Source organism: Hippopotamus amphibius, chromosome 3 (genome assembly GCF_030028045.1).
Source record: "Hippopotamus amphibius kiboko isolate mHipAmp2 chromosome 3, mHipAmp2.hap2, whole genome shotgun sequence".
In the NCBI taxonomy this organism is placed as follows: Eukaryota; Metazoa; Chordata; class Mammalia; order Artiodactyla; family Hippopotamidae; genus Hippopotamus; species Hippopotamus amphibius.
In genome coordinates this window covers 27,075,183-27,096,304 of record NC_080188.1, presented here as the reverse complement: position 1 = coordinate 27,096,304, position 21,122 = coordinate 27,075,183, and the positions used below count along the sequence as shown (strand labels likewise).

Here is a 21,122-nt window from a genome sequence, read left to right as displayed (position 1 = left end):
GAATCTGCCTGCCAATGCAGGGGACACAGGTTCGATCCCTGGTCCAGGAAGATCCCACATGCCACAGAGCACCTAAGCCCGTGCGCCACAATTACTGAGCCTGCATTCTAGAGTCCATGAGCCACAACTACTGAAACCCGTGCTCCGCAACAAGAGAAGCCACTGAAATGAGGAGTCCTTGCACCACAATGAAGAGTAGCCCCCACTCACCACAACTAGAGAAAGCCCGTGTGCAGCAACAAAGACCCAACACAGCCAATCAATTAATTAATTAATTAATTATTTTAAAAAGGATACACCTTGACTGAGGATTCACACCAGACTGTCTGATTCCAGGTTCTGGAGTTGCATGCTCTTAGCCATTAACTACACTGCTTCCCCTCCTGGCGTCACATCTCCTCCATAGGTGTTAGCTGTTATCATTCCTGCTGCTGTCCTCGTCATTATTATCAAATCAAGTGAGTAAGATAACAAGCAAAGGGTGTGCTGCTAGTTACAGAGCTTTAAATGCATGGTTAATAGAAAGTTAGAAAAGGTAATCCTTCCCTCCTCTTTTCCAAACAATTAGAAGGCTGTCTTTTAGTCTTCGCTTCCCTCTCACGTCTATTCTTCACATTTCAGAGGAGGTCAGAGGGAGTAAAGGGGGCAGGGAGAAAAAGCAAAGGAAAAACAGGATGGAGTATATTCAGCTGTCTTTTAGGTTGAGACCTTGCAACCTTTAAACACAAAAGTGCCTATTTTTTAAAAGATAAACCCAATTCAAGTGCAATTTAAGCTCAGCGGAATGACTTCTGAATGCCTATACTTGCGACCTGAAAATTGCTGGGAGAAACAGAAGGCGTTTCTTCAAACAGCTTTTTGTCCTCCAAAACACCCTTCTCATTTCTAAGAAGACCAGCAAGAGTCCGATGAGCAAATAGTTCACATTAATTACATTTGAATGGTTGGTTTATATTCCTTATGCTCTGACTTACTTCAGAAAATAGTCAAGTATGCTTTCACAGATGCACGTAATACTGTGAGAAAAAGGGAAGTAACAGGAAAATACAGGTAGCAGACATATTCATTTTGTTTGAAACTTACAGTAAAACAATGTTGGGTTTTGTCGTACTGTAAGTTTCACCTAAACAAAACAAATATGTCTGCTACCCTGATTTTGTTTCTTGTTTTGCTAATGTTCTACATGTTACTGTAAAGTTCTGTGGCCTCTTGTGTCCTTACTGTGGACAGGGCCCATACGCTGTATTTTATAGCACTAAGCACTTAGAATTTGTGTTTTCAGTTACTATTAGAGGATGCTTAGTATGGTGACGTGTAAAGTATATACTTTGATCTTTGCTTCAGCAACATACTGCTGGCCTTATTCATGATTTATTCAGTGCTAAGTCACTGGTTGTGAATGTTATTCTTTAGGGATAAAATTCATTCCCCATTCCTCATGTCTCCTTGGAGGGGAACTGACCGTCTCTGGTCACTCTCCCTCTCACCTTTTAGTTCTTGGGAGGATTTTTCTAATTAATTAAGTTTGGAAGAATGAACCAGGTATGCTTGTCTCAAACACTTCCTCTCTTTTCTCCCTGGAACCTGCCAGTTTGCAGACACGGTGTTTCCTTGTGTTATCTTCTCCACTAAGGGGAGAGTTTGACAGGGCAACTGCCTCTGCCAGGTAGGTCTGCTGATCTGGGGGAGCCCGTGTCATGTATTCTTGGGGGAATGTATTAGCAGGTCTGTGTGGACGCACTGAAACCATGTTGTCCAAATAGATTTATCAGAATCAAAAGAGATATTTTGATCTCCCTGCCAGATTCCTCTGCCTGCTGGTCAGTTGACTGTGAAAACAGGAGGGAAAAAGAAATGTCATTTAGTACCTTCAAATCCAAACAGTACTTCCAGTTGGAGTAATCGTGTAGGAAAAGGGAATTTCACCTTTCTGTAGTCTGGTTTACCATTTGGTTTCAAGCACCTTCAGGCTCTGAGTTGGGTCTACCTAATTCCTAGTTGTGTGACCCAGATTGGGCAAGTCATCTAACCTCTCAGTCTAGTTTCTTTTTCTATAAAATGGGGCTATAATAGTACTAACATTATCCAAAATGAAGATTAAATACAATAGTGCACCTAGCACAGCACCTGCTCAGTAACTGCTGGCTAACACGGCCATCACTGCTGCCTTGTACTATCCTTCAGGACTACCTGCATCTCAAATGTTTCTATGTGTGATTTTTTTTTTCCTTTTTCTTTTTCCTTTTTTTTTTTTTTTTTTTTTTTTTTGGCTGTGCTATGCAACTTGCAAAATCTCTGTTCCCGGACCAGGGGTTGAACCTGGGCCCCAGCAGTGAAAGCCCAGAGTCCTAATCACTAAGCCATAGGGGAACTCCCTCTATGCCTGATTTTCAAAACCAGCAACACAGAGAAAAATACCTTGGGAGGAGAAAAAAAAAGAAGAAAGTAAGAAAGGTCAGTCAATGCATGGAAATCAAAATAATGTGTTAATAATATTTCTTGGCATTTGTGTACCACAATAAAGACCAAAGAAACCCACTCGTGATTCCCAAAGTGGGTCACAACAAAATCCACCAGTTTGTCAGAAATGGTCACAGTCAGAGTGATGGCTGGTGCAATCTCGCCCTCTGGTGACGGAAGAAGGTGATGCTCTGATTTCACAATTGGGTATCTTGACAAAACCATAATCCTGTATTCGAATGGAAAGAAACATGTGCGTCACTATTGGTCCCACCGTATCATGCAAACAGGACTAAAAATATGTGTGCAAGAGGGATGTGCAGTGGTCAAGCATCCCACTGAGGGGCACAGAGCAATAATGTGGTGGAGAGATTCAGGGGAGTCTGCTGGACTGTTCATTGCATCTGGACTATTTAGCACGTCTCACTGTGTCACCAAGCACAACACTATCAACTCTGTTTAATAAGTGCTCTGGAAACACAAAAAGGGCAGAATTAGGGATACACAAACTCCATTTTACTTGCACTGTTACTCTGGCAACTTACCTGCATAACCAATTCTAATATTAATCAACGCATGTGAGAACGTACGATCTTGCCAGCCAAGACACGGAACAGCAATTTACAAAATTAGAAATGACAAATGGTCCAATAAAGACAGGAAAACCTGTCCCACCTCACTCCACGTCAGAGAACTACACACGGAAAGGACGATGGGAGCTCGGGCCTCAGCCCGGCTTCTCCTCCCCAGCTACACGTGCTGTCCATCTGGCCTCCTCCTGGGTCTCCTCCGACAGAACCGTCTCCACAGTGGTGACCCCTGAATGCACATGCCCAGCTTGTGCTGTCCCACTCGGCCTCCCAGGCTGCACACAACCACCCGCTGATGTCACGTGACTGCCCAGGGGCATCTTCAGCTGAGCACAGTCCCGCTGCTCACCTGGTTATTCTTGTCCCATTAAATGGCATTTCTCACCTGTGCCAGTGCCTCTACCTCATCACCTGTTTCCCTGCTCCCACGCTTGCCCCCCGAAAATCTGTTTTTTCTAGGAACGGCTGGAATGATCTTTCGAAAATGTACATCAGATCAGATTGCTCCCATGTTTAAAATTCTCCAGTGGTTTCCTGTCAAAACTGAATTAAATCAGTGCTAAGCATGCCTTATGGGGTGCTGTAAGATCAGATGTCCACCCTTAACCTCGTTTCTTACTAGGTCCCCCTCAATCCCTGGGCTCTGGCACACCAAGCCTGACCCCGCTTCACGTCTTTACACCGGCTCCTCCCACAGCTGGTCCTGGGTCCTCTTCATCATGGGGTCGGCAGAGAGACCTTCCTGACCACGCTACCTACAGCAGCATCTACCACTGCCCTACCCACCCAGCCACTCTCCTTTTCTATACAGCACTGACCACTATCTCAAATTATTTCTGTGTGTATATGATTATTTTCTGTCTCTTCACACTATAATGTAAGCTCCATATGCACAGCATCCAGGACAGACACGTTTAGTGCTGTAACCTCAGCTCCTGCTATTATAAGTGGTTTATAATAGTGAAGAACTGAAAGTATCCAGCAACAGGGAAACCATTAAAACAAGGATGAAATATGCATATCTTCAGCACCTTCTTGTCCCCCAAGTAGCATCACTGGGACATATTCATAGGACTAAAGTACAACAATATCAAACTTCCACTCCAAGCCCGTGCTGCCTAGTTTTTCAAAAATATGTTTGGAATTAATTCTGAAGGTACACTCACCCCCAAGTGTGATCCCTTGCGCTCGGACCAAAGTCAGTATAGAAACCCAGCTTCTCCCCTAACCACATGGTCAGGTCATTATTCCCAATAAAGGGCTTAGAAGCGTCACTCTCCAAAATTGTTATGAAATCTGCACCTGTTCAGCAAAAAAAAAAAAAAAAAAAAAATGCACACCGTGATTAACCACAGCAATGTAAAAACAATTAGCAAAACTTCATTCTTTCATCCTCTGCCTTTCCTCATAAATCAAAAAACAAAGTAATTCCTAATGAGTTACTAAAGTGAACTGGTTCAAATCTGAGCTGTAAAATATTTTTATCATATTTAGAATGTAATTACCATGGGACACCTTGAGGAAATACGGGAAAGGATAAAAACATAACTTTTCTAAATTTTCAAATATTAATATTGTTCCCAAATTTTCAAATAAGCTTAATACTTTTCTCAAATATCCAATTTATGTTCAGAAACAACAGAGTATACAGTAGCATTTTATTCCTGGGCAAACACCTCCATGGTATTGACACAGAAGTAAGTTTGTTCAGATACCCAGGTCAGATGTGCCTCAGAGGCCTATAATCAGGACGAAAGGACTAAGGGCCAGAGAAATTTCTTAGTGGCAGACCCTCAGCTCTTTCTCAGGAGACGTGCTTCTCATTAGGAATAACTAGAGCAGTTTAGCCCTTTAAGTCTTGCTCCATGCTCCACGTAGTTGATCTAAGAACCAAACACCCACATATTTTAAAGGATGCTTCATCTAAAGATGAGCATCCCAGGGCACAGCAACAAATCAGATTGGCCCTCGGGCTCTTGAAAGCAATTTGCTTTGCAAATGAGCATCACTCCAATCCATTCTGCCTTTCAATCTTACAGTTTTCTGGTCCCCAACAGTGGGTTCCCAAGTGACAGGAGCCAGCAGCAGGGACATTTCCAAGAGCAAAGGCATGACAAGATGCTCCTGCAGATACCCAGTATGAGACTTTGTTCAGAATCAACTGAATTAATTGCTCTCAGGCAAACACAGATGTGGTTACACAAGCTTAACCCTCCTGCAGCAGCCCACCAAAGTCAAGCCTTTGTAAGAGATTTGTTTATGACCCAGCAAACCCTCCTCCTATTACTTATGATCTTGCTCAAAATAAAAGTAACAGTAGGAGTTTCTCAAAACCTGGAACTAATTTCAGTAAGACTCACCTGTTTGATTGAGCAGTTGAGCTGATCTTTCTAAATTAGACCATCCTTCATTGTCAAAGCCAAACCTGAAAGGCCAGATGGCGGCAGAGACCTCTGTGGTTGGTGCCTGAGGAATTGTTTTAATGATAATTTAGGATGACTGAACAATGGCAGTTTCAGCGACCCACTCTTCTCCACCTCTCTCTATCAAAATTCATATTTCAGCAAAGGATATTTTTTAGGCATTCGCCCACAGGTAATGCATAATAATAAGGAGATATTTGCTAGTTGGTATTTTATAATAAATCTGTGAATTTCTAGCTTAAGCTTGGAAGTTAGAAGGGATGTTTGGAAAGTGATATTTACAATAAGCATTGTTTACAATAGCAAAAAATTAGGAACAACCTGGCTGTTGTTTCAATAGGAAAAATAGGAAAATGAATTTAAAAAAAAGATTGGGCTTCCTAGGTGGTGCAGTGGTTGAAAATCCGCCTGCCAATGCAGGGGACATGGGTTCAATCCCTGCTCCAGGAAGATCCCACATGCCGCGGAGCAACTAAGCCCATGCACCACAACTATTGAGCCTGCGCTTTAGAGCGTGTGAGCCACAACTATTGAGCCCATGTGCTGAAACTACTGAAGCCCACGTGCCTAGAGCCCGTGCTCCACAACAAGAGAAGCCACAGCAATGAGGAGCCCGTGCACCACAACGAAGAGTAGCCCCCACTCACCTGCAACTAAAAAGAAAGCTCGTGCACAGCAAAGAAGGCCCAACACAACCAATAAAATAAATTAATTAATTTTTAAAAAAAAGAAAAAAAAGATTATACATATAATGGAATACTACACAGCCCTAATAAATGAATTAGGGCTACATATTTCCATATGGATGAATCTCACCAGGATTATTTTAAATAAAAAATTAAGTTGCAAAATATATATGTCAGATGTTATTTAAATAAAGTTAAAAACATGGAAAAATACAGTATTGTCTAGGGATATGTCATGTGTAGTAACAATATTAAAAAAATGCATGAACATGATAACAAGCCTATGCAGGGAGAGGTTACCCTCACAGCAGAGAATGAGATCACAGAGGAACACGCAGAGTCCTTTACCATATTTACAGTGGTCTGCCAGCTCCGAGTTATACATGATGTTGCTCCCCACTGCACTGGCAAGGCCAAGGTTCAGGAGCACAGCACCCTCTGAAGAGTCCTCTTTTGAGTCCATGGGCCCAATCAGAGAATGCAGTGCCCAACCCTAACCATCTATTTCAAACTAATACCAACGGATCAACAACAGGGATCCTGTGAAAGAGTATGGCCAGATTAGACCAACTCTATCACCACAACTGAAAAAAAAAAACAACTCAGAGTGGAACAAATAAGTTCAGGCTGAGAGAAGGATAAGTACCACCTCTTTGCATAGGAAGGCCAGCACTTAACCTAATCAGCTCAATGTGCTACAGCAGCAAGCTGGGAATCTCATCTCCATGCAAGAAAGATTACTGAGTTTACCGAATGTCCTATAAAGAGAACAGAACCATCAAGAGAGACTTCAAGAGGCACAATTATACTCATCAAGTTATACCTCTTCACATAACTACATACCTATGATTAACTCTGGCTCTCATCACTCGAAAACCTGCTTTTTTTCATTATTCCCAAGTCAGTAAATGCCACCACCCTCCATCTGGTAGCTCACGCCAAAAACGTAGAAGTCATCCTTAATTCTTTCCTTCTTTTCATTCAGCAACATCTAATCCATCAGCAACTCCTATCAGCTTTACTTTCAAACTATATTTTAAGTCTGTCCACTCCTCTCCAATTCCAGGGCCATGGCCTCCATCCAAACTTCCAGGGTCTCTCTCTTGGACAACTGAAAAAGCCTCATAACTTATCTCCCTGCTTCCACTCTACAATCCATTCTTCACAGAGCAGCCAAATTAATACATATCATGTTTCTTCATGCTCCTGCATGTAATATATACTGGTGGCTTCCATTGCAAGAAAAATAAAATCAGAACTTCTTTCTGTACTTTGTAGGCCCTATATCATATAAAATTCTATATCAAAACTTTTAATGACTTACCCCTTTTCCCAATTTCTTCTCATAGGTTTTATGCCGTAGTCCTAATCCCAACAACCCCACACCAACAAGCAGCCACAAAACTAAACAGAAAACAGAAGTAATTGTTTAGAAGAAACTGTTTCCTTTTTTTAAAAAAATTAATTTTATGAAAATATTGAATTTATTAGCCTAGGGTTTATGCAAAGGGGAAATGTCTAGTTCCTGGGTTAATTTTAATGTGTGACATGCATATATAACCCATACTTTAAACTCAGGTTTCAAAGAAGCTTCCCTAAAAATGTTCCAAGAACCATGAACTAAAAAATAATGAATTACAAATATATACAAGAAATAATATACAAGAAAACAAGTCTCCATGAGCAGGAACCGTAGCAAAACACCCTGCTGAATCAAACCCAAAATACTTCAGATATTAAAAATTTTAGAATCAGAATATAAAGTAAGCATGCTTAACATGTTTAGAAAAATAAAAGAGGATGTTCATTGGGATAACTAAGAAATATGAGATTAAATTAATGGACAGGGACCTCTATAAAGAAATTAGACTTCTAGAAATAAAGTTATATAATAATTATAATAATTGAAACTAGAAACTCAATGGACAAGATAAGAAGCAGATTAGAGAAAACTTAATAGAGAATTAGTGCAAGAGGCAGCTTAAAAACAAAGGTAGAGGATATGAAAGAGGTTTAGGGACGTGAAAAAGAATAAGAAGATCCAACAGACATCTAACTGGAGTCAAAAAGGAAAGAAGAGAAAGAACAGGAAAGAGATAATATTTGCAAAAATAATACTGAGAATTTTCCAGAACTGATAAAAAGAACATGACTATTCAGATACAAAAGGCCCAAACACTCACAAATAAGGGAGGGGCTAGACCCACATCCAGATATATCACAGTGAAACTCAGAACACCAAAACAAAGAGCTGGCAGAGAAAAAAGACAGAGTATCTTCAAAAGAGTAAAGATTACACTGATGGCTGACTTCCCAAAAGCAACAATGGAAGTCAGACAATGGGAATAATATCTTTAATGTTCCGAGAAAAAAATAACCAACTACCGAAAAACTAGAAATTGAAGGTATAATTTCCAACCTAGAAAGAGGAGTGGAGAGAAGGATAAGAAAAAGAGAAAAACACAATCAATGCAAAAGCAAGAAGTAAAAAAAGGAAAAAATACACCTAGAGAAAGTAGAAAAAGCAAAAACAAAGTAAAATGATGGAAATAAATCATAATACAAGGGAAATCACAACAAAAATAAATTACATTTTCCAGTTAAAAGACAAAGATTGACATTCCGGTAAAAGCAAACAATAGAGACAGTAAGGAGATCAGTAGTTGCCAGGGTCTGGAAGAAGGAGGGAAGGATGAACTGGTTGAGCACATGGGATATTTATGACGGGTGAAACTACTCTGTATGACACTGTATAAATGTCATTATATATTTGTCAAAATCCCCAGAACACATAAAAAAGAGTGAACTCTAATATAAACTGTGGACTTTAGTTAATAATAATGTATCAATATTGGCTCATCAACTGTAATAAATGTACCATAATAATGCAAGATATTAATAATGGTGGAAACAGAAGACGTGGGAGTGTGAGGGGGCATAGTGGGAACGCCACACTTTCTGCTCAATTTGTCTGTAAACCCAAAACGGCTCTGAAAAATAAAATCTATGAATTAAAAAAAAAAAAACAGTCATTGCCATTGTTAGGGGCAGGGAGGGATGAACAGGTACAGCACAGAGGGTTTTTAAGGCAGTGAAGCTACTCTGTATGATATTATAATGGTGGATACACATCATTGTATATTTGTCAGAAACCACAGAATGTACAATAGCAAGAATGAGCCCTAAAGTAAACAAAGGGCTTTGGGTGGTAGTGATATGTCATCGTAGGTTCATCAGTTGTAATAAATGTACCCTCCTGGTAGGGCATGTTGCTAGTAGGGGAGGGAGGCTGTGTGTAAGTGGGCTCAGAGGGTACTATGGGAAATCTCTGTACTTTATGCTCAGTTTTGCTGTGAACCAAAAATGGCTCTAAAAAAAATACATAAAGCTTGTTTTTAAAAATCATACAAAGCTTTCTAAACAACTGTGTAAATAAATTGTTTCAAATGCCTCAATTTGATGAATGAATTAAATAATTTAATAATAATAGTAATAAAAAAGACAAAGATTATCAGGATTAAAACAAACAAAAGTTGCCAGATCCTGATTTCAAGGTATAAGAACACCACCACTGCAACAACAACAACAATCCCCACCTAAATTTAAATTTTCCTCCTAAACTTTAATATAATGTTGTCAAATTATGATGGAACATATATGAAGGTATTTATATATTGATCTTAAACTGCTTTATGACATTTCTTTTAGAAATATATTAAAATTTTATTTAGCTTAATTGGTTTTTTTAGCTCCTTACACCATAATATTCTGATTCTCTAGTAAAGCAACAAGTCATTGAGGGTAGAGACCAGTTTTTATGTGTTTGTATTCTACATAATACTATGTAGTTTTGCAGTATATTGTATCCTAATACATTATCTTCAAATGTTACACATTCAATGAACATTTTTATTCAGTCTAGTATATTTTGAGATGTCAGACTGAACAGTAAACTAATTTCATGTTTGAGTTTCTAGCTCATCAGTATTCCAAACATTAACATATTTAATCTCCAAAAAAAGAACAAGAAATGAAATAGTCTCAACCATTATAAAATATTTTGGGAATCCTACCTGTTAAATCTATGTTAGAAGTGAAACAAAACTAATACAGAGTATTTATGGTTGAAATGACACAATATCACAGATTTGCTTTATTTTACCAAAAAAAAAAAAAAAAAAAGGAAGATAGGTATTAATAACATTGGTAAAATGTTGATAATTGTTGGAACTGGGTTAAAGGGTACATGAAGGTTCATTATGCTTTTTAATCTCATATGTTTGAAAACTTATGTTTATAATAAAATGCTTTAAAATATAAAGCAAAACTATACTCACAAAGTTTCATGTATTTTTCACTCTCTCTGAAAAGCACTGTAGGACTGTTTTTTGTTTGAAGATGAAAATCAAGGCTTTTCTTGGGACCAAATAGCATATTCAGCCCAATAATTAGCATCACTGTCCCTGGTTTAAAAAAAAAAGATGAATATATTACATTTTAATCCAAAAATCCTTCTAATGGTAAATTCCAGGAGCCTAGATTTAATTTAAATGCACATATCCTGAAAATTCAGTTACTGAGTTATCTCAGTACCTAAGTAATTACTGCAGTATTACTTTTGAGTATTAGGATGATAATAAGAAATCAGGTAGGGTTCTAGAAATTATGCTTTACATTAAAAGACCCCAACCGTTTTCTGATGAGGGGTTTCTTTTAATTCCCTGAGTGTTTGCTAATTGTTAGGCTGGCAATGGTGTTGGTCACTGACTATTGATCATGCAGGGAAGGGTGGGGACCGGAGAAAGCAGCCTTCTGGACTGCCTTAGAGACAGTCTTCTCCACTGAAGGGACCACAGGCACCGAGTTGAGGAGCACAAGAGGAGGATATGCAGGTTCTTAATCAGGCAGTGTTTGTGGCACAGTTCTGGCCTGGACTGTGGGTCTACACAGAGGATGCACGCTGGAACTCACACTGGGCCAAGAAAGATGAGCTCAACTGGGGTACATTCCAGCTTAGAGGTGAAGTCTACATACTTCTAACACTGCATGTAATGAGAATGGAAACAGAGGTGTGATTGAACAATATATAAATTAGGGCATGTCTAGTAAAATCTATACTTAGGTGGAAGGCTAAAAAAAAACAGTTACATGCAATTTCCAGGAAATAACAGGAGAAACCTAGGCAATACATTTAGAACTAGTTTCTGATCTAATACAGATTTTTCTCGAAGCTACCCTGAACATTACCAATGTTCCTCAGTTTTTGTGGCCTTATCAACATAATGTCACTCTTACTAAAAAGAATTCTTAATTGTTTGAAGTTGTAATAAAGCACGATTTCTGCAATCCATAAGTAGCGAGAAGGAACTAAAAACTCCCATTATTCATAACATTCTAAAGAAAGAAATACATGTTTAGAATGGCTCTTACTTTCTTTTTTTTGTTTTTGCTGTTTTCTAATTTATTTTTTTAAAAACTTTTATTGAGATATAATTGACATACAATAAACTGCGTGTATTTAAAGTGTACAATTTGATATTTTTTTTCTTATTAGTAATGCAATGTCCCAATTCATCTCCCCCAACCCCTCCCCGCTTTCCCCACTTGGTGTCCATATGTTCGTTCCCTACATCTGTGTCTATATTTCTGCCTTGCAAACTGGTTGATCTGTACCATTTTTCTATATTCTGCATATATGCATTACTATACGATATTTGTTTTTCTCATTCTGACTTACTTCACTCTCTATGACAGTCTCTAGGTCCTTCCATGTCTCTACAAATGTCCCAATTTCATTTCTTTTTACAGCTGAGTAATATTCCATTGTATGTATGTACCTCATCTTCTTTATCCATTCATCTGTTGATGGGCATTTAGGTTGCTTCCATGACATGGCTATTGTAAATAGTGCTGCAATGAATATTGGGATGCATGTGTCTTTTTGAATTATGGTGTTCTCTGGGTATATGCCCAGTAGTGGGATTGCTGAGTCATATGGTAATTCTATTTTTAGTTTTTCAAGGAACCTCCATACTGTTCTCCATAGTGGCTGTATGAATTTACATTCCCACCAACAGTGCAAGAGCATTCCCTTTTCTCCACACCCTCTCCAGCATTTACTGCTTATAGATTTTCTGATGATGAGAATGGCTCTTACTTTCGTTTGTTTGCTCCACATGGCAGACCCCCAAGCAAGCTGGAGTAAGAAAAAAGCAGGGCATTGGACAGGAAGATAGAGCAGGACAGAGTACACACACCTGAAAGAAATCAGAAGAAATACCAAGTTCGCAAAGCCAAGGTTATCACAGAGGAAATGAAGCAATGTATGTTTCTGATCAGCTGATAGCTTGGATGTCTTCCAGAAATAGCAAATCCTCAAAGGTTGTTTTTAACTTTTAAAATATTTCACTTAATTGAAAAATAGCTCTTCCAAATCAGCCTGTCCTGACAAATGTCTAGCTCATAGAATAGAAAAGTTTATGTGAAAATGTACAGGGTGGTTGGATGTATTCCAACGGCACAAGGAGGAACTGCAGACAAACACAAGTAGAAGCCCAGACTTCTGTGCGCCACTCAGCCCAGCTGTAACCCCCTAGGAACGTGTCTGATCTGATGTGTGGTGTTTCCCCCACTACAGGGAAGCTCCAGGTGGGCAGGACCCTATGTCTCTCAAATCCCCCACAACTGGCACTGTGCCTGGACCATCGCAGGGGTGCAGTAATTTTCTGATGAATGAATGAACGAGTGGAAAAATGTGTGAACAAACAAGAACTGAATCCCCATTAACATGTTTTGTCTCTGCAGTTTTTCAAAGATTTTATCCTGGAGGCATTCGACATGTTTTACTTAAACTAAAACAACAGGCAACATTTGGTCTGCGTCTGTCTGGTACACATCAGTAATTTCATGATTGCCAGAAGACAATTTCTGAAATATTAAACTGAGCTAAGTTTATGAAATTTTAATTTTGGTACATAAGTTCATAACCACGGAAATGGAAGATATGTACTCTACAATTTGAGAATTTATCATTTACACTAAGATTCACATATGCAAAATCTATTTTATTGGTAAAAAGAGGGTAAATAAAAACCACACATAAAATTCAGGGGAACCAAAAAAAAAAAAAAAAATCACACTTCTATGTATGTTTACAAGCCTACCATCAACATAGCAATATAAGCACCATGCTCATGTTTTTTTCCTTACATATCATATACTACAGTGTTACATGGACCTCTTTTATACCTTGTTATGGATTGAACTTGTTTTTTTCACAGCTATTCACTTCCAAGGCCTTTGCAGTAATAAATATTACTGAAACTCATTAATTAAGAAATTTCTTTTTAAATAGTAATTTAGACATTCCTCCGTGTTTTTTTTTCTTTTAACCAAAAGAGTCTATTTCAGTAAGAAAGGCAAGATCATCCTATTTATTTTAATCAGTCATGTAAAATGCTAAATCCTAATCAGTCCTGAAGGGAATTTTTGAGTAGTTACTTGAATCCAGGCCTTTCAAATGTACTCACCCAAAAGCACATCAGATCTTTCTCTAGCGTACACGCCTCCTGGGACAAATTTAAAAGCCGTGCACCATGCACAGAAAAACATTTCTAGAAGATAAAATGTCATGGCAGTGGTCATGGCTTTCCCAGGGCTTGACCCTGAGCTAATAAGGTGCCCAAGCACTTGAGGCCACATGGACGCTGTGAAGAGGGCGAGCACACAGCCAGAGACAGCAGCTGCCCACGTGGGCAGGTAAAGGAGACCCGCCGCTGAGGTCACTCCTGTGGGTGAGAGACAGAAGAACAATCAGACAGGAAGGCAGTAACAGTCTCTTCCATTTTCTTAAAAAAAAAAAGAAGAAGAAGAAGCTTATAGGACGACCGATTTATAGCTCTTTAGAACCAGAAGGGACCTTAGGGGCATGCTCATTAAATTTCTAGACTGATGAGAAACTAAGGTCTTGGCAAGGTTAACATGCTTTTCTCAAGGTACACAGCTAGTTACTTGCACAACTGGAGGTGGAACATGGGTCCAATAAATCTCAGTCCAGTGCTGTTTCTTCAGGAAGAACAGCAGGAGAGAAGAAGGCATTTTTAGGTTATTTGTGTTAGATCCTTGCAGCAAAAACTGAAAAAAAGAAGGAAATTACCCATAATACCAAAAATATGATCATTTAATTTAACCAGCCAGATCTAGGACATTAGAAAATATGTAGAGTCAGTGTGGTTTCTAGAAGATTTTTGTTAAGAAACTTTCTAAAGGAGTTTAAATGCTTCCCCTCTTCCCCCAATAAATAAGTTGACTTTCCCAACCCCACAGCCCCCAAAGAAGCTGTGACTGAGACTGCATTTGTAGACTCACCGCTTTACAGTTCTGCAGGCAGTTCATTCATTCACCCAACAGCCTTGGAGGTGTTGGGGGGCTGTGCGATCTGCCTGGTGCACAGCATTTAGTAAATGTTTGCTAATTTGTTGAGCCAAATCTGAGGGAATGTAACATTTCTCCATATTCCTATGAAATCCACTTTGAGACAGCAGCACAGCAGGGTCTTACAGCACCCCTTTTTGGAGCCATCAATATAACACCTTTGCAGAGAATATGACGTTCTCTAGACACTGGACATTTCAGTCAATGTTGTGTAACAGCGACCCACCCTTCAAGGATGTCTACAGCAGCATCCTCACTTCTTGGGGCAAGAACTCCAGGAAGAGGATACAGCCAGCTTCTTAGTGCCCCATGGTGCTCATCCATCAGTGAGTTCTACTTGCACCATCACGGGACAATGCCATGTGACTGTCTATACCTCCCCACTTCTAAAAGAACACCACTCAGATGTAGATGAGAACCAGACTCCAGGGTCCTCTACACCCCACAGATTTTAACTCCATAGTTAGAGCTTCAGAATCTTAGGTATGACAACAATTATTTTAATGACAAAAAAAGGTTTTTTTCATTTTGAAATAAACAAACATAATGCCTATTCACTGAAGAAATTTTTAAAATACAGAACTGTGAAGAAACAGTTAAGGGTCGCCTAGGACTGAGATGAGGTGATCCCAGCTAATACTCCTATGTACTTCCTCTATGTCTTTTTCTGTGTATATACAGAAGTATTTTTACACAAATGGAATCATACCACATATTGAGGATTATATTCTGCTTTTTCTAGGACATTATGTTAAGAACATCTCTTTAATTAATTAATTAATTAAATTAATGTTTTCCTTCTAAAACATGTTTATGTACATTACTCTTTTTTTACATTTTTTTAAAAATTTATTTTATTTTTATTTATTTGGCTGCATTGGGTCTTCAGTGCTGCACGCGGGCTTTCTCTAGTTGTGGTGAGCAGAGGCTACTCTTGTGGTGCGAGGGCTTCTCAGCGCAGTGGATTCTCTTGTTGTGGAGCACAGGCTCCAGGCACGGGGGCTTCAGTAGTTGTTGCACATAGGCTCAGTAATTGTGGCTTGCAGGCTGTAGAGCACAGGCTCGGTGATTGTGGCCCACGGGCTTAGTTGCTCCAAGGCATGTGGGATCTTCCCAGACCAGGGATCAAACCCTTGGCAGGTAGATTCTTAACCACTGCACCACCAGGAAGTCCCTGTACATATACTCTTCCACTGGATAAATACACACAAAAATAAGCAACCATTTTCCTATTGTTGGCCACTTAGGAAGCTTCGAACACTGTGAGGAACATCTTTCTCTGTCAATTAATCTCTTGGTACATGTCTGATTATTTCCTTAAAATAATTCTTAGAAAGATTCTTAGATGTACAACTCCTGTGTCAAGAGGCAAAAGCATTTTAAAGAGTCAATACTTGTGGTCAACTGCTTTCCTTAGAGGTTATACCAGTTCTTACTTCCTCCAGAAACCCTGCCAGAAGTCCCACCTTTTGAACTCTGCCAAAAGCATTTCTTTCTAAAAATCTTTACCAAATTAATGATGAAAGTCATGGCATATTTTGATTTTCATTTTTTTTATCAGGGAGAGGGAACTTTTCCTGTTTACCAGCTTACAATGACTATTTTTCAAAAGAATGAGTCCTAATTTGATATTTTAATCTAAAGATATCAAAATGACTTCATTTGTGTCTGTCTCACTACAAAGAATTATCTGAAGGGAAAGAAAACATCTCTTCAAATTTCCCTCCACTGTTATCCCTTTCACTTTTAATTTAGTTTTTATTTTTAAACAGGCTACATATTTTTAAATACACTAAAACTGTACTTCTAAATAGGTTGTAAATTCAATACAAAATCTGAAAGGTAAAAAAGAGTCCCTCTGTCCCCTGTCGCCTACTAGTTCCCCTTAGTGAAGGCCACCAATGTTAGCATCTTCTTCTGTCTCTTCCCAGGGATAGTCTGTGCGCAGGAAGAAAAATGCATGTGTGTGTACTTCCCTTTTTGTACACCAGTGGTAGCACATGTTACACTGTTACTTTGTCTTCTTCTCTTCACTATATAGCTTCACTATATAACTATTTTTTGTTTGAGACTGGGTCCCCAAATAATCCCTCCCAAATCTTTACAACATCTAAGACATGAAGCAGAATTCATGGTAATTGACTATTCCAATGATATTTATAATAACTAACGTTCATTTTCAACAGAACAAGTTTTTCATACAATAAAACTGTAAGCACACTGTTTAGTCCACTGGGGTCCTATCAATGCATTTAGTACATTTATGTCTTTGTATTTTTTATTTTTATTTTGTTAATTAATTAATTTATTTATTGACTGCGGTGGGTCTTTGATGCTGCACACAGGCTTTCTCTAGTTGCGGCGAGCAGGGGCTGCTCTTCATTGGTGTGCGGGCTTCTCACTGAGATGGTTTCTCTTGTTGCAGAGCACGGGCTTTGGGGCGCACGGGCTTCAGTAGTGGCAGCACATGGGCTCAATAGTTGTGGCTCATGGGCTCTAGAGCGCAAGCTCAATAGTTGTGGTGCACGGGCTCAGGCTCCATGGCATGTGGGATCTTCCTGGAGCAGGGATCGAACCCATGCCCCCTGCAATGGCAGGCTGATTCTTAACCACTGTGTCACGTAGGAAGTCCCATTTATGTCTTTTTAAATAGAACTTTGATTTCACTAATTTAATTGCCATCAAGATCTAACGTTCCTGTATCTTTGCATTTGGGAAATTCTATTAGTCACTGCCATAATTAATTTCATACTGGGACCCGGCTGGGACTTAACTGTACAATAAAAAAATACGATTTCTTTTTCTACACTCTACTTTATGAGCTGTTTTCCAGAGATGAATCACAGTGAAAAGTGGGCACCAGCTCTAGATAATAAAGTGTGAGCTCCAACTTAATTCAGGTGAGCAGACGATCAGAGGGAGATGGAGCTCATGAATTACAGCCCTGCTTTCCTCTCTACTGCAAACAGCCCATTAGAAGCCTTAACTCTGCTTGCCCCTAGGGCCTTTTATTTAATACTTCAGAGAGATCGTCAAACTAAATCAGGCTTAACTCTCGAGGCTATGCTTACTTATCTGGGGACATAAGTATAAGCATAAAACAACGAGTTCACGGCTTTTCTGTTCTTTATGTTTCTGTGGCCTTCAGTTTTTCCATGTTTAAAATGAAGCTAATTACCTGCCAAATAAGCATTTTGCTCTGTTCCATGAGAAAATGCATGATATAAATGCTGAACAACTCTCAGTGCATCTCATGTCCCTTTTCCTAATTGCCTACAGATTAAGAACTGCATATGTCCACTGCACACAGCATTTACAGAGTTATCTGGCTATTTTTGTGCAGAATCTCAGGAGGCATTTCTCTGATGAGAAGAAAGTTTACTCCCACATTATATTCACACAAGCATCCACATATGGAATGTCTACCTGGAAATACATAAGCAAGTAAAAACAGCTCAACATGACTGCAACTGTTTGCTCACACAGCTCCAGGAGGACGAGGACCTGGTTAACCTCAGGAATTCAGCAGCCTATTTGGATGACACATACGTTTCCACGCAAGGCTGATGGCACCGAGGGTGTATAGCAATGTACCTACAAGGTTATTTAACCCTCATCTTCCATCACCACTACGTGTAGTCTCACACACCCACACCCAGCATCTAGTACAAAACTCAGCGCTGAATCACCTGCTTAATTACAGTGCATAAGGACATCTCTCCTCATAGAAACCAAACACAGTACTTGCCCTGTCACAGAGTGGGGCTTTTTTAATTTAACACTAAAACTGACTCTCACCATTCCTGCCTTTTAAGGGGAAGGGAAAAGAGTGGCATAATTCAGTCACAGTAATGAAACAGTCATAATTGTAAAAATAAGTAGATTGCTCCGGAAATATGATAGTCTCCATCAATATTCTATAATCCCAAAGGGTGTGACTGGGCAGAGAGGGCCCAAGCCCTTGAATAAGCAAACATGGACCTCCAGGCTGGGCAGAGGAGTGAGGGGCGAAACTGTTACACACAAAAGAGAAAGGGAAATTGAGCTTCATTGTGGAGTCCCAAAGGAGGGCATTCCTGAAAACCAGAGAAGCTCTTGGAGAGGGGAAGATGTCTGGCAACGTGGCAATGTCTGACCTTCCATCTCCTCAGTAAAATCGTCAGTAAAGCTGTTACTGACATCTGTGCCTGGATAAGTCGTTTAGGAGATGAGGGAGAGTTTGTCAGCATAGTCGGGGGATAAGACAGCTAAGAAGCAGAGGGAAAGGGAAGAAGGAGGAAGCAGTGACCTGAAGTCAGTAGTCGCTGGTAACTGTGGTGACACCTGCAGTTGGTGAGACGACCCCGCGCAGCACCAACACATGCTGTACGGTCATCTCCTTCCACTCCGGAGGCACACGCTTGCAAGTAAATTGGACAAACAAGCATTTCTGCAGGAAACCACACACCTGTAATCCACCAGACTAAACTGGAACCAGGAAACCATGAACAAGGTGAAAGCATCAGTCCACTTGCCAAGCCCAGCAGAACTGCACCTCTGTAAATACAAAAACGATCTGTTATAGGACATCTGACATTGTTACTCTTCCATTGTCCCAAATATAAAACAGAAACGTATCTCCTACTTCTCGGCACATCCAAGAGATAATATGAGTGTGAAACAACCAATGAGATAACTAAAGCCCATTGGGAACCAACATTACACACATTCAGAACATTGACATAAAAGCACCTCTGACTTGAGATAAACAATATCTGCAGTCTTTCATGGTCAATGTAAACACAGTAATTGAGTTTTCTCAGACTCTTAAATTATAGTTCGTATTAACCACATGACATTTTAAATGACTATGCCAAAGACAAAAGAAATGTCACTGGGAATAGTTTCTATTTAGTGTGTCTCTTTTCATTCTTTTCTTGATCTCAATACTGCTTTTATCAATAGTCTCTGCCTTCCTGGGACTGATGTGAGTTTGATAAATAATTAATAGTTGTGTGTTTTTGAAAACAACCACAAATTATTTCATTATCTTCCCCCTCTGGCAAAAACTTGTAGGAGGAAGAAAAAAAAGAATTTAACTAAACTTTTGGGGAACATCCAGCAGCAATAAAAGCTACAATATGGCACTCAATGAAATCGCTATAAGATAAATAAACTAAAAAACATAGTACTTACTACATACCAGGCACTGTTTGAAGATTTTTACATATATTAGCTCATCTAACTCTCACAAGTCTGTAAAGTAAATGCGATAATTATCCCCATTTTGCAGAGGAGGACACTGAGGGAAAGCACACTTAAGTAACCTGCTGGAGATTGTACACAGTCACCCACGTAGGATTAAGAGTCCAAAAAAAGACCCTCTGGCTCTGGAGTGAGGCTCTCAGCCACTCTCCTGCCTATCCCCACCTGCTCAGGTTAAGGATGGCCTGGGTCTACAGAAGAGAGAAAAGGCCAGCGAGGACACTGTTGATCACCGTCTATCCCCAAGGCACCAACAAATGTTTATGAGGACCTACTGTGTGCCAGGCTCTGTTCTAGGGGCTTGGCATGCATCAGTGAACAAAGATCCCTTTCCTTCACGCACTCACATTCCAGTGGTGGAGGGAGACGGACAATAAACGCAGTTAGAAAATAACACAGGATATTAGAAGGTGGAAAGCACTACAGACGAGGGAGAATTTTGGAGTCAGGAGTGCTGGGGTGGGCTGATGGGAAGCTGGAACATGTGACTAAGACAGTGGCCTGCTCCCTCATCCTCCCAGGCTCTGTGGTCTGCACTGATCCTCTGGTTTCCCAAAGTCCCCTCCGCCTCTCTCTCACCTTCCTCCCATCTCCCACATCTTCAGCCCTTCAAAACGGATTTATGACCCATTCCCTTAAGTAGAATCTAAAGAATTTGAGAGAGCAATTCCTACTATGACTGTCATAGGTGATGATGATCTAATGCAGCATCTCTCAGAGGCTTCTGAGACACACCATTGTTATGAGATGTTGATAGGTGTTCTAACAAAGGAATTCCATGTTCGAATATGTTTCAAGAAACTCCCGAGAGTCCCAATGAATCTAATGTGCCTCCTGAGTTGCAAAGGAAGATGAAGTACAGTGTTTCCAAACCTCTTTCGGTTTGGTTTTGTTTGTTTTTTCTCTTGGATTACCTATTAACATCTCAAGAAACCAGCATTCCACACAACACAACACAATTTGGGAAATGCTGGTCTCAGGCATTGCATCTCCGCCTTCAATGTCTCATTCCAGCACACACAATCATAAAATGTCTGAAAAGAAAACCCTCATTTTAAAGGTAAGGAAAACAAGGCCTGGGATGTCAGCAACTGATCCAAAGTTGAATGGTGAGTTGCTGTCAGCCAACCAGGACTCCAGCCCTCAAGCCTGGCCTCGGTTCCTGGTCCAGTTCTCCTGTTACTCTTCCTCACATCTTATGCTTGTTTTCATGGGAGCTTTGGAAACGAAGCTTTAATACATGAGAATAGACTCCTTCCCTCCCTCTTTCTTCCTTTGTGACTTTC

General features: G+C 39.8%; 1 protein-coding gene across 3 annotated transcripts in view; it reads right to left on the bottom strand.

The window, feature by feature from the left end:
* Positions 1 to 21,122, bottom strand: part of CWH43 (cell wall biogenesis 43 C-terminal homolog) — a 55,923-nt gene that overhangs the window by 14,447 nt on the left and 20,354 nt on the right. For all 3 annotated transcript variants that reach the window (XM_057726035.1, XM_057726036.1, XM_057726037.1), the window contains 7 exons: positions 19,040 to 19,128; positions 13,689 to 13,946; positions 10,497 to 10,622; positions 7,484 to 7,563; positions 5,411 to 5,516; positions 4,217 to 4,352; positions 2,540 to 2,689 (listed from right to left, as the gene is read on the bottom strand). In XM_057726035.1, the coding sequence (XP_057582018.1) occupies positions 2,540 to 2,689; positions 4,217 to 4,352; positions 5,411 to 5,516; positions 7,484 to 7,563; positions 10,497 to 10,622; positions 13,689 to 13,946; positions 19,040 to 19,128 (945 nt within the window). The remainder of the gene's footprint in view (positions 1 to 2,539; positions 2,690 to 4,216; positions 4,353 to 5,410; positions 5,517 to 7,483; positions 7,564 to 10,496; positions 10,623 to 13,688; positions 13,947 to 19,039; positions 19,129 to 21,122) is intronic.